The 15,448-nt window shown below is 28.3% G+C and overlaps 2 protein-coding genes across 2 annotated transcripts in view; both read right to left on the bottom strand.

Annotated features, from left to right (window-relative positions):
- Positions 1-159, bottom strand: part of LOC136088739 (uncharacterized) — a 20,392-nt gene extending 20,233 nt beyond the window's left edge. Inside the window, exon 1 of the mRNA XM_065813286.1 lies at positions 1-159. This exon is cut by the window's left edge and continues 21 nt beyond it. The gene's annotated coding sequence lies outside the window, so the exon portion shown is untranslated.
- A 4,961-nt stretch (positions 160-5,120) lies between these two features.
- On the bottom strand, positions 5,121-5,594 carry LOC136088117 (uncharacterized). Its single transcript, XM_065811780.1, has one exon. It carries the CDS (start codon positions 5,592-5,594, stop codon positions 5,121-5,123), a length of 474 nt encoding a protein of 157 aa, XP_065667852.1.
- Between the last annotated feature and the right edge of the window lie 9,854 nt (positions 5,595-15,448).

Raw genomic sequence — 15,448 nt, 5'->3', positions numbered from 1 at the left:
GTTTTCGTTGCCTTTTCTTTACGGCAAATTATTTTTGTAATGGCTAGTTAATGAGACAATAATTTTCAATGTGTCACTTCCTCAACGTTGTCAAAACAACGTTTAATTAACGTTGGCAAAATAACACTTTTTCAACGTTTTTTAACTACCACATTTTTAACGTTGGTATATGTAACGTTGAATAAGCGTTGTTTCATAAATAGCTTAAATACGTTGAGAAAGCAGCTAATGATAAACCTTCAACGTTGATAAACCTTCAACTTTGCGACGTTTTTACAGTGATTATTTGCGTACTTTTATTCAACGTTAAATAAACGCGGTTTTTTGAGAAGATAATATAAGTTGATATTTATACGCTTATTCAACGTTGAAAATGTGACGTTTAAAAAGCGGTTTATTTTTAACGTTGATGAAGCATAGATTTTGAATCGTCTTTAAAATGGCTTTTTGCGTAAGTTGATTCCACGTTGAATAAACGTCTTTTTTTGAGAAGCTAAATTACGTTACAATTTCAACGCTTATTCAACGTTTAAATTTACCGCGATTTAGTATACAATAACAAACATTGATTCAACGTTGAAAGCGCGTTGTTTTTGTGACTGTAACGCTTTTTCTACGCTGCGACCGGTTTTCAACGTTGATTTAACGCTGACATGTTTGCTGGGAGACGTTAATTTTTTTAACACTGATGTAATAATTCGCAACATATGCCCTTCTTATTATAATTTCGATATTTCTAATCTTTCTGCTGATATAGATATTAATGAGTTCTCTATTTAACACCTAAATATTAGGAGCTTTCAAAAAAATTTTGATAAATTTAAAGATTTTTTATATAGTGTTAAAATCAGTTTTAAAATTATTTGTCTCACAGAGACCTGGTGTCGAGATAAACAAGTTGAAAAAGATTCAAATTTTCAATTACAAAACTATAAAGTTATTCATCAAGTCAGAAATACTGAGACAATAGGTGGAGGAGTATGTATTTTTATCCACAACTCCTTAAATTTTAAACCGCTAACAGAATTTAGTGCAATTAGTAATGATTGCGAATCATTAACGATCGAAGTTATAAATAAAATCACTAAAAATATCAATGAACATGTTGTGTACAAACTGCCATCTGACAATAACAAATTTTTTGAAAAACACTTTAAAAATTTAATCAAAAACAAAATTTTGTGTGACAAACGTGTCTTTTTTGTTGGGGATTTTAATTATAATGCGCTTGATTACGACACAAATAAAAATGTAAAAAATTTTATGAACATCATATTTCAAAATGGGTTCATTCCAACAATAAATAAGCCAACACGAATTACTAGGAATAGCGCAACCTCAATTGATCAAATAATAATTAATGAATATACAAAAAATAAAATAAAAACTGGAATAATAATATCTGATATATCGGATCATTTCCCAATATTTATAATCGCGCATAAAGTGTCGAACACACCCCTCAAAAAAAAATAATTATTACAAATCGAATATATAATGACATTTCTATGGAGCTTTTTAATAATTCTCTATTTTCTGAAAACTGGGATAAAATTCTACAAATTCAAACCACAGATACTGCTTATAACAGTTTCCTTCGAATATTCAAAAAACACTATGATAAAGCTTTCCCGGTGGTAACAAAAATTATTAATACTAAAACATTTATAAACCCTTGGATTACACCAGGAATAATAAAATCATCAAAAAAAAAACGATTGTATAAAGCGTTTCTGAAAAAAATAGTTCTCAATAACTGTTAGAGGACATAATGTATGGAATAAGATAATTAGTAATGATATTAAAACACTCGCAACTCTTGAACAGTTTAAACAAAAGCTAAAACTATCACTTTTAAATAACGAAAAAACAGAGAAATTTTTTTAAATCTATCTAGAAAAATGTTATAATTAAAAATTATCTATCAGTGCATGCTTTGTTTGTCTGGAAAGGTCTAAAGGTCTAAAAAAAATTATATACATTATATTCAATTATATAATGAAAAAGTAATTATATAGATTTAGAGCATTTATGTGCGCATGTATGTATATGTGTACATGCGCATGTGTGCATATATATACATGTGTACATACATGTGTATCTGTTTATGTGTGTGTATGTATGTATGTATGTATGTATGTATGTATGTATGTATGTATGTATGTATGTATGTATGTATGTATGTATGTATATGTGTATGTGTGTATGTATGTGTGTGTATGTATATATGTGTATGCGTATGTATTTATGTGTATGTGTTTGTATATACGTATATATGTATATATATATATATACAAATATATGTATATATCTATATCTATATCTATATATATATATGTGTGTGTGTGTGTGTGTGTGTGTGTGTGTGTGTGTGTGTGTGTGTGTGTGTGTGTGTGTGTGCATATGTGTATGGGTGTGTATATGTATATATGTGTGTATTTGTATATATGTGTGTATATGTGTGTGTATATATATATATATATATATATATATATATATATATTATATATATATATATATATATATATATATGTATATATATATATATATATATATATATATATATATATATATATATATATATATATATATATTATGTATATATATATGTATATGTGTATGTGTATGTATATATATATATATATATATATATATATATATTATATATATATATATATATATATATATGTATATATATATATATTTAATATCTTCTGATTATAAATTAACCTTAATTTTCATTTTTCATGTTTTCTTTTTTTGCTGTTGGTTTTGGTTTTCTTGAATGATTTATTAAAATTTTACTTTAATAAACAACTTTGAAATTTGAATATATATAGGATTGCATGACCGTAAGTTAATCTTCATGTTATTGAGAATAAATTACTTCTTTAACTTTTATTAAAAACAACTTTGAAATACTTTAACTATTTTGCTTTTTATATAAACTTCTTTGAAACATTTTGCTTTTTTCTCTCATTTTTAATTTTTAATTTTAGTTACAACGTATTTATATAAATGTCTAGAAAAAAACATGGGACTTTGTGATAAGGTAAATCTGTCTTTTTCTCGTCCTTGCCATTTTTATATATATTATAAAACACGGAACTTGTAAATATTTGTACGGCTAAATAAAAGGGAAAAACAAAAAAAAAAACTTTTTTTATAATTTACAAAATATTTGATAACTACCATTCAATTGCCAAAATTACAAATGCATATTATCCAAACGAATAAAGCAAATAATTTAATGTGCTTCCTCTTTTAATATGCTTTTACACTAAAAAACGTGTACTTGTACACGTACGCGCCATCGTGCGCTAACGTGTGTACGGAAATCTTCATTTCTCATACGCACACTAGCTTACATACGAGAGAAAAAAAATTAAACAAACGAATTCACACGGATTTTTCATTACTTTAAGTATAACTTTGTATTAAGCTACTCGTAAAACTATTTATAAAATAAATAATTTTACTTCAACTGGAATATTTTTTGTACAGCATTGCGATATTTTTATACTTATTTATTATATATTTATATTTATTACATTTCACCACGCCACGTTTTATTAGTTTCAATCTTAACAATTCTTTAGATTCGTATTAGTTATATTCATATTACTATAGTAGATTACTAGATCCGGCTTAATTATTAGATCCCATCGAGTAAAACTATAAATTGAAACTAATTTTACATCTATAGCGACTTAAAGCATTTCTTTGTAAAGATTTAAAAGTGGTGTGAAATTTAAACAGTTTGATGGGACATTTATAAATTTGGCGTGACATTTTTTACAATGTAGGGGAGAACCTTAATGAATGGGACAGTTTTCGTAAAATGCATTTTTTGAGGTTGATAAATTTGTTTAAAAATTACTTTGAAAATAGTTTGATCACTGTTAACTCTCGTACTATGATGAACAAAAACAAAAAAATTGATTCCGCATATGGGTATTGGTAAGAAGAGAGTTTTATTGGACCATGGCATTTGTCCCATTCATTAAAAACTACTCATTGAATGGGACTAAAAAAATTATTGAATGGGACAAATCTAAAAAATTAATAAAGAAGAGAGGCCCTAAGTAAGTTTCAAGGCAGTCAAGCAGTAAGTGTAGTTTCTACCATTAGGGAATCCGAAAAAGCTATAAATACGGCAGAATGCCTGCATATATTGACAAACCTAAAATAATTTTATTAAAAAATATATGTATATTAAAATTGATTTAATTAACTTAGTGAAATAAAAAGCGTTGTTTAAATGCTTGGATATAATTCCCAGTAATGACACATTTCCAATAGGGAAATGAGTCATTGCCTGCAGCATCCCTATGTTAAATTATAAATTAAAAATAAATAAACAACTTTATACCATATAAAGTATCTAGTTTACTTTCAAAAAACTCAATAACAAAGCATATTAGATATTTTAAAAATTCTTTTTATTTATGTTTAACCAAAATACAAAAATCAACAATTATTGCTTGTAGCAAAGTACATGAAATAAAAACCAATAAATCAAAGAAAGTGTAGAAGATGTTAACAGTCAACTTCACATAGTTCGCATTCATAATAACGCTTTTTGCTGTTATTATTACAATTACCACATATCCACCATTGACAAGTAAAACACTGAATCCAAGCAGGCCCAAAGAAATTTCTCCAGTTGCATTTGCATATTTTACAAGTATTTTATTGTTGTTGGTTTACCGGTGCATTTTTTACAGATGACACAATTAAAAAATCTGCATCAGAGTTTTCTGTTTCTTTCACTCTTTTGAGGTCAATTTTTTTTTTCGATTTTGTGTGTTAACTTTACCAGTTTCAAAAATTTTCCTCTTATTTACTGTCTTTTCTGGAGTTTTAGTACTTTTACCCTGCTGTCTTCTTTTTTTAGAACCTTTTCTCGGGAGTGCTTTAGGGTACGGATGAATGGTTTCTGGACTAACTAATTTGACTGATGATTCTGAAGAATCAACTTGTTTATTTTTTTCATATGATTGTTGATTATCTGGTTGTTTATTTTCTGGTTGCTCGACAGGAAGAGGCCTGTCACTAACACTAGATGATATGAAATCACTTTCTCCAAACATTTGTCTATTAAGTGGATAGATCCCACATTAAGAAAACCCGCTGCAAGCATTTTTTATTGTGAACGACATATTATATGCTGTGCATGCTAGCTGAGGTAAAATATATATGTTAATAATTCTCCCTGGATTGGAGGCTACCCATTCATTCTGAGCCAATCTAAAATAAGATTTAAAACGACCAAACACCGAAACATGCAAAGGCTGCAATCTATGACTGCAGTGTGCTGGAAATGTTAATAAAATCAAGGAGTTTTCTTTTGCAAATGTTATTGTTTCAAATGAAATTTGGCTTTCGTGGTTGTCCATTAATAACAGCACTGGATGATCCACAGATGGCTTAGCATGGGAAACAAAGTGCTTCATTGCAACTAAAAAGTTCTCACTTGTCGTCCAACCACTTTTGTTACACAGCCCAAAGCTTCTTGTTGGGGCTCCACTTATCATAAAATCCTTGTAGTTTACTCTCGGAAATATAAAGACAGGTGGAACTGTATTACCCATAGCATTCACAAAAGCTTACATTGTCACCAATGAACCTCTTTCTGCTGAAACAGCTTGTGAAACCCCCTTAGTTCCACGAGTTGAAGAAATCTTTGGAGGATCTGTTACTGTTAATAATCCTGTCTCATCTGCGTTAAAAATACATTCTGGTTTGAATTTATATTTTAATTGAACTTCTAACAAGTTATTAAAAAACATTGACGCTGTATGTTCATTAAAGGCAGTTGCACAAGCAAGACTAACTTTTTCTGGCTTACGTAATGATAATTTTGGATGTCTTATCAAAAAACTTTCTAACCATGGCTTTCCTGCCATTTTATTTTGGTGCCATGACTCTGGAATACTGTTAGAGTTTAATGCAATTCCATACTTGTAGGCCTAGTTTGTAATTTAGTTAAGCCATAGCACATATTTGAAGATGTATGCAAATATTCGCAAATAGCACTTTCCTCAATTGATGAAATATTTTTCTATTTCCAATGTTTACAATGTGTTTATAGTCTGGCAGCTTTTGACATCTTGCCATTTTAACAGCTCTATCTACTGCAGATTTTGATAAACTATATATTTCAGCTGCATCTCGTATGGACATATTCTTAAAAACACTTTTGACTGCATCTTCAACATCTAAAGAGTTTTTACGTATTAATTTTGTGTTTGGTTTTATCTAAAATAAAATTTGAAACTTTACAAAAAACCAAATATATTTGCAATATGCAAATATTTAAATACAAATATGAAATATATAATTAAAATACACACACATATATATGTATGTATATGTATGATACATATACATATTATATATATATATTGATATATATATGTATATATATATGTATGATACATATACATACATATAGTATATGACATACACACATATATATATGTGTGTGTGCGTGTGTGTGTGTGTAAATAGGGTTAGCGATTTTTAGCATGCACCAAAAGTAGCTTGTGAAAGTTGTTTAAACTGCGGACCTGGAAAGTTATTTATGCTAGCGCAAACGGAAAACAATTCAAAAACAACAAAAACCTACTTTTAGTGCATGCTAAAAAATTTTTACCAACTGTTTATGTTATTATTATGTAATTGTAGAAAGTAAATGGTCAAATCAGCGTTATTATTTTATAAAATTAGTTTTTTATAAAAGCTTTTCGTATTTATTATTAAAAAGATGATTTTATTGTTACTTTCATATATATATATATATATATATATATATATATATATATATATATATATATATATATATATATATATATATATATATATATATATATATATATATATATATATATATACACATATATACATATATACAACTTTAATTTTCACCATTCACCATCATCAGGTAGAGTTTACCATTCACCATCATCAGGTAGAGTCACCATTCACCATCATCAGGTAGAGCATAAATTTCACCATTCACCATCATCAGGTAGAGTTCTTTTCAGAAAGAACTCTTCCTGATGATCCAGCAATGGTGAAAGTTAAAGTTGAAGAAAAAAGTTAGATAAGTGTTTTTTACTAATTTATTGTTGCTCTGTTCTTTAAGAATATTGAGCACTCTATTTGTAAAATACACTAACATAATTTACATACATACATATATATATATATATATATATATATATATATATATATATATATATATATATATATATATATATATATATATATATATATATATATATATATATATATTATGTCAGTGTATTTTATATATTAGTGTATTTTATATATTAATATATGTGTATTTTATATATTAATATATTATGTCAGTGTATTTTACAAATAGAGTGCTCAATGTTCTTAAAGAACAGAGCAATAATAATTTAATGAAAATTAATAGAAAATCACTCAACAAAAATTTTTTTTTTTACACTGTGTTTTATCAATAAAAACTTTAAAAAAATTACAGGAAGTCGCAATTGTCTAATACTGTAAATTTTCACACATTTGTGGAATTTGCTAATAGTGATATTTCATGAAGATGTAAAGAATTGGACTCAGCGAGAGGGTTGCTATTTATCGATTTTTGATGACATCGATATTGGAATGTTGATAGTATTGCAATAGTTGTTTGCATGAAATAACTGAGTTAAATTTCACAAGCCCATCTCTGTTGCAGAATATGCTTTAGTGAGATCAGATTCAAGATTGGCTCCCTGTTCTAAGATCAAAAAAAGAATACTTTTTGTCAAGACAGGAGTATAAAGTTGAGTCGTCACCAAATAGAGCCACTTTAGGTACAAGGTTGTCAAGAAGATCATTAATGTAGATAAATTTTTTATAAGTCTAAATAAATCTTAATAATCTAAATAAGTCTAAATTTTTCACAAAATTACATTCTTACCATTTCACATGAGTTTTTAATAAAGGACTATAAAAAAAATTTTCTAACAATTTTGAAAATTAGGTAAATTTAACTCTCAGTAGCTTTTGAGCTTTTTTGAACATTACTTATATTATTAGTATATTATATCATTACTTATAAGTTGTATATGTTCTTCCATATTTTCATTGTATTGTGGTCTATAAATATATTTTTTATGTGTTGTATATGTTCTTATGTGTTTTTTAAATTACAACTTACAAATATTAACTTGATAAATTTTTTTGTATATTTAAATTTCCCTTAAATAAATTAACATATATTAAAATTAGTATGTATGTTTTGATTTTAGAGTCTATGGACCTCTTGTCGCTTGTTCTTAGAAATGATATTGATAGTTAAACTCCGAAATCTTGTGTTTAAACTTTTGAATCATAAACTAAGAGACACAGCAAATTTGGAACTACAAAGAATTTTTTTTAATTGGAAGGAAAAACATTTAATAACAAACAAAAAAGCTTGTAAGTTGCAATTTTTTTTATTATACTTATTCACTTCCAAGAAAGCTTAAGGCAGAAATTAATTGAATAAAAATTTACTGAGAAAGTGAGAAAAGGGGTTAAACAGGCAACTTATAAAACTTATTTCCAGAGCTGCAAAACATGTCTTTTAGAAATAACAAAATCAAAATTTGATGACTAACTAGGACTATTTTCCTATTTTTCAAGAATATTTGATTATAAAATTCCAGGATATTACCCTCCAGAAAAAAAAAATTCATGACTTTCCCAAATTTTACCTAAAAATTTTTCAGGATTTTTTTTAACAGTCAGAGCATTTTTTTAAATGAAAAAAAGTATGTAAGTTGAAAAGGTTTGAAATAATAATTTCACTTAAAACTCTATACCAAAAATCTAATAATTATGTGTTTGAGGATTTTACCTTTCTACAAAACCTAAGTCATAAAATATTTCTTAAAAATTAACTTTATTAATAATTGCTTTTTTAAGTACTGAAAATCTAAAATTTGGCGTTATTAACATGACAATAAAATATCATCAAAGGAAAATGTCACATTTAAAATAATGTCTAGTACTTGTTTAGCTTTTTTTCAATCAAATCAAACTCAGTATCTTCCTATTTTGTTTAAACTTTTTTTAACATAACTTTTTTTTTTTTATCACATTCTTTTAAAAGTGTAGTTTTTAGTTACTCTTAAAAGTTACTTTACTTTTCTGCATTAGTGGCAACCTTGTCAGACTTGTTTGATAAGAAATCAATTTAACTTTGAACAAGTCTGCAAACAATTTTTTGCTTTAATGCCACATTTTTTTTCTTTTTTTCTTTTGTAAGTTTTCGCAGTAGCAACTGCTTGCTTCTCTTGCATGATGCTGCATCTCTTTGCCAATTTTAATGCTTTTATGTAAAGTTGAAGTCTTTTATGTCAAGTTTGAAAATAAAGTGCATCATTTTTTTTACAGCATTTTTGAGGATAAATTGTCTTTGACTAAATCACAGATAAACTTTTGGTACCAAAAGTTTATCTGTTTGAAACCCTTTTAGAAAGGTGTTAAATTCCTGATACCATTTCAAAGAATTTTAATTTTGATGGTAAAATAGGATCATGTATCGTTGCTTTTCATCACTGACAACTTTTATTAACGACTCCAGGTAGTTCAATTTTTTCAAGACTACCATCAAATGTTGTTACTTTGAACAGTGGGGTAACTTTGGACAAAAACTCTACTAGAAAGAGTTTTACTCAAAGTTTTTTTCCAAAGTTACCCCACTGTTCAAAGAAACAACATTTCACGGTACTAAGATATGTTACACATTTTTTGTAATCATCAAGAAAGCTTTTCATAAACAGTTTTCACTTTTGCACCACCTGTGTCCACAAAATTATAGTTGATATTAATCAACCATATATTTCTAATTATGTCTTACAATCAAAGATAGTTAGTTGTAATATTTCCTGAACAAACTTACTAATTTAAAAGATTTCTTAGAAAAAGGGTTTAATTTATTCATTTTTACAGTATGTGAACAATAAAAGAAATTTGTTTAATCATTTATAGCAGTACTTACTTTGTTTGAAACTAAAAAGATATAAGACATGCAGCCATATTAGATTTTAAACAAACTCAAATGACTTTTTTAGAACACAAAAAAGTTTTTCATTACAAATAACAAATTATAGATAAAATGATTAAAAATAGAGCAATAATAAAAGAAACGTTTTTAAAACAATAAACAAAAACTTAAATAGAAAACTTACCATTTAGTTGCTTTTCTTTGTTATAAATTTAGAAATACCTTTAGGTTTTTAATATATATCAGCTTTTAGTTTATGATTCGAAAGTTAAACATCAGTTCATGAAGTTTAACTATCAAAATCATTGCTAATAGTATGAAGTTGATGTACCAAGGATTTTCTGAAGAATCTGATTTTATAGGAAAGGAGTTTAATGCTCTGATTCTTTAATGTTTTTAAAAATCTATGTGGCTATGAAAATAAGCGTTTTAGTAATGCTTTTACCATTTGTGCTAAGCAGGTTCGGATGAAGCTTTATTGGTTTCTTTTCTATAAACAAAATAGAAAATTGTTTAATGTTAACTTATTATTTGCAAATCTTCAATAAAGTAATGACCCACAAAATAAGGACTCTTTGTTATATTATACTGCATTATAACCAATTATCCTTGCAAACTTATTTTATAGTTTTAAATTAATCATTACAATTTTGGTACTACATAATTATGAAACAGGAAAAACAAATATTTACAAAATAACACATATTTTCTTCCTTTTTAATCTTTATTTATTCTTTATATTTCCTAATATAAATTTTTTCTTTGCTATAAAACAATTGTTAAATAAAATATACCTGGATATATATTAGATATTGCTTGACTAGCAGGGATAGGAAGTACCAAAAAAGATGCTTTTAAAAGTTAATAATCACTATCTATTGCTGGACTTTGGTGCCAACAAACTCTCTCTCTCTCTCTCTCTCTCTTCTCTCTCTCTCTCTCTCTCCTCTCTCTCTCTCTCTCTCTCTCCTCTCTCTCTCTCTCTCTCTCTCTCTCTCTCTCTCTCTCTCTCTCTCTTCCCTGTCTCTCCTCTCTCTCTCTCTATATATATATATATATATATATATATATATAGAAAATCTCAACATTTAAGCTATAGAAAAGACCAATTTTTAACCCGGAGTAAAAAAATGCTCAGTTTTAAAACATTAAATTCAGTGTTAATTTCTTTTAATGCAGCCTCTAAATTTATTTTAGAGCTCTTGTATAGCTGGAACATAAAGTGATTAAAAGCAGTCTTTTTTGTGACATCTTTTCCCAAAAAGTACTCAAGCACTGCATTTAAAATGTTTTTGCATTGGTATAAATTTTAAAAAATATTACTTCATTGTACATCCTTTGAAGCAATCATGGCAACTCCAAAGCTCATCTTTTTTTTGTCTTTACAAATAGGAAGAAGAGAGGAAGTGCATATCAAGTAGTTTGGTATCTTGCATCAAGAAATGATAACTCATTGCCATAACGCATAAGCAACCTGAGTCGATATCAGCCCAAGCTTCTTGGAGCATGATCTTTTGCTCTTGTTTTCTTTTTAGACATTGTGTGCCACATCCAGAATAGACTAGAGATGTTTACTTGGATTAAGATCTGGACTTTGCGCTGGCCATTCAAGTAACTCAATTTGCTTTTGGATGAAAAAATCTTTAGCTTTCTTAGACGTATGTTTAGGGTCATTGTCTTGTTGGAAGATAAAATGTTTCCCTAATTGTAGTTTTTAAGTTGAAGCAAAAAGATTTTTATTGAGAATGTTAACATAAACCTCAGAGTCCATAATTTCATCAATAAACTCCAGTTTTCCAGTTCCGTTCCAAGCCATCGATCCCCATACCATCAATAAACAAATATTGGTAAATATCCAAAGAACAAGCTTCGTACGAAATTTTTGATTTCAAAAGCGTGACGAAAAGTTATTCGGACTGTGTTAAGACGATTTTTGCGTCATATTTCATATCAATAAATTTTTCCGTAGTCTGTAAATTTTAAAATCTATGGCACCTCCTTTTGGTGCATGCTAAAGATCGCTTACTTGTAAATAGATATACATAAAAGTATACAAATACAATAACTACAAAACAAGAATTAAGTATATATATTATTTTAGCTATATATATATATTTTAGCTAAAGCATTGGTCACACTTGTTTAGAACCACATTCTAACATCAAGATAAAACGTATTTAAAAATAAAATTATGTGTGACCATAACTAAGTTGCCGAAATATATTTTTCTGCTTTTTTCACATCAGGCCGTTTTGAACAGTCCCATTCAATAATCAATACTTTGTCCCATTCAATAAGCTTCCCACTATATCCACAAATGACTGGACAAGCTAAAAACAAGTAATACCTAACCGCAAAACCTTTACAAATTTAAAAAGTAGAGACATTTGGGTGCTTAAAAATGAAGTTGCATTTTCCATCACTTTAGTAATCGCTGCAAAATCAGACACAGAAAATTGTTTTTAAAAATTACTTATTGTTCTTCAAAACACAATAACATCCAATGCCATTATGTTTAGACTATAATAGAAATAAATATTTGGTCTGTTGAATGGTTGTGTCAAACACTTCGTACCACATAAGTTTGGATAGCCAACCGTAGATGCTTCTATGCAAATTTCATTTTGTCCCATTCAATATTTGTCCCATTCATTAAGGTTTTCCCCTAGTTGTTGTGAACGTATTTAAAATCAAGAGACCCTGGATTAAAGCTGGCTTTGATGTATTAACTGATTTAAGTTTAGTTAAAAAAATTTTTAATATGCATAAGTTCTATTTCAACTTGAAAAAGAAATGCAAGAAGAAGAACTATGGGTGATTTGACAAAACAAAATGAGTTTGAGATTGAAATAAAAAAACTGGGCAGGTAATTCTTATCTCAAAAATATGATCAGTAAGGATAAAAAAGATCTCTAAAATACAAGATTGACGATTTAAAATTTCTGGAAGATCAAGAAGGTCAATGAAAATTTGTTATTGGTTCAGAAGATACTAAGTATAAGAAAGGTAGCCAATGCTTTTAGTTAAAAATTTAGCTCTTTTTTTCACTGATTCTAAAATTAAAAACTAAAACTACAATTTTTTTTGTAAATAAATAGCAAAATAAAGTATCAGGAAGAAAAAATTTCACAGCCTAAGAGTTTGATAGATAATATACACAACAGTGAACTTAATGATACAATTCTAAAATAGGACTCTCCGATTGAATCTGACTTTGATCCAAGTGATTGGTATCACATAGAAGTCTCTGAAAACCCAGATAAAGTAACTGTAAAAAAGCCTATGATATATTGCCAAATGTTTTACAGAAGGTAACAAATGCAATTCAATACCAATCAGGTGTTGATCTTAAAGAAGTTAAAACCAGCCAGTCTACTGCTTATAGAAAAATGAAAAAAGAAAATGAAAACATGTCAATTATTACAAATAAAGATGTTAAGAAAAAGTATTAAAGAGGGATAGAATGGCTGTTTTAGTTAACAATAATGGAGAGACTTACTTACTTGGATTACCCCCGCTAGCGTCATTCACTGGTGAAGATCAGTTCTTAGGTGTAATGAATTTAATTAAGAAGTGTAAACTTACGTCAAAAACTAGAGGATTATGATTTGATACAACGTCGTCCAATACAGAGACTTAATACAATACATTTAAACAACAATACCATTCCTCAACAATACCATTCCTGACTTACTGTTAAACGGCAACAGTTTTAATCTGTTCCGACATAACCATGACGACAAAGGTGGCGTTCATGCTTACCAAATTTTCACGTTAGTGCTTCACAAAATCTACTTGTGTAATAACAGGTAATTTTAATTTAACTCGTATAAACTGGTCGATTCCTATTAGTTTTGGTGATGAGTGTCATAATTTTTTTGTCGAAATTTGTTCTGTAAATACTCTCACCCAGCTTGTAGCTGACCCTACTAGACTTTAAAGCCGTATATAATTATAATTCGATTCAAAATGACTTATTAAATGTAAATTGGTTTATGTTGGCCAACAAAACCAAGATGTTGAATCCTTGTGGCAATCTACTTGTGGTGTCTTGAATTCCTCTATTTCTTCTAACGTTTCATTACTTTGTTCTAAAATAAACCATGTTCAACCCTTTGCCATGCGCAAATTAGCGTCCAAAAAACGTATTTTGTACAGACATTATAAAAGATCACATGATATCTCCGTTCTTGCCAATTGCAAAAGTTGTTCTCGTTTATACGTTGCTGCGATTGTTAAAAATTGTATTGCTAGAGAAAAAAGCATCGAAAAAGCAAACTTAATACAATTTTACTCCTACGTCAAGTCCAAATCAACCTGTCTAAGTTCTGTTCTGCCTCTTGTAAAATCCGACAGTCTTCTTTGTATTGATGATTTTGAAAAATCAACCCTTCTTAATAACTATTTTGCTTCAGTGTTTGTCTCCAACAACAGTACCAAACCAGTATTAGATCTTCCACCTCATGATAATTCTCTGAATAATGTTCTTTTTTCTTACGATTCTGTTGTTCTGCTTTTTAAAACCTTCCATCTAAATCATAAAATTCACCCGACGGTTTTCCGGCTATATTTCTGAAATCACTTGCTACTACTATTGCCATCCCGTTTTTGATCCTTTTTGAAATATATGTTAACCAGTGTAATTCCGAAAATTTGAAAAACCGCTATTATGCGTCCAAACTTCAAAAAAGGTAACCCCTCCTTACCTTATTACTTTTATTATTTGCAAAGTTATGGTGTCTATTATCGACAAAAGCTTAAAAACTTATCTTCTGTTTAATAACTTTATCTCTATCCATCAGTTTGGCTTCCTAAAACGCAGATCTACATGTATACAAATGTTCGCTTCTCTAAATAAATGGACCACAGCTGTTAACAAGCATGAGGTAGTTGATACTATCTTTATTGATTTCGAAAAGGCCTTCGACTCTGTTTTACATCCTAAATTATTGCACAAATTAAAATCTTACGGCATTAGGCATGAACTTCAATACTGGATAACAAACTTTTTAACTGACCGTTCTCAATGTGTTTGCATTAGTAACTCTTACTCAAATTATGTCCTTGTCAAGAGTGGAATACCGCAAGGAATCGTATTGGCTACCACTTTATTTTTAATATTTATCAACGATGTAATTACCATTATTGAGGGTGACTGCAGATTAAAGCTGCTTGCAGATGACATGAAATTATACCAAGCAAGAGATAAAAACATAAACATTAATGCAGATCTTGTAAATTCCTTGAAAAACTTTTCCGATTGGTCAACTTATAGGCAACTAAAATAGCGTTCAATAAATGTTTTTACATATGTTTTGGAAAGTCTTCATTACCTGTTCTCTCGTACTCATTTTTTCCAGATACCGCGATAAACACGGTTAAATATATTGATAATATTAGTATTACTGTATCATCTGATACAAA

This window comes from Hydra vulgaris, chromosome 12, assembly GCF_038396675.1.
Source record: "Hydra vulgaris chromosome 12, alternate assembly HydraT2T_AEP".
NCBI classification, from domain to species: Eukaryota; Metazoa; Cnidaria; class Hydrozoa; order Anthoathecata; family Hydridae; genus Hydra; species Hydra vulgaris.
The sequence above is the reverse complement of the archived record's forward strand: the minus strand, read 5'-3'. Positions and strand labels throughout refer to the sequence as shown.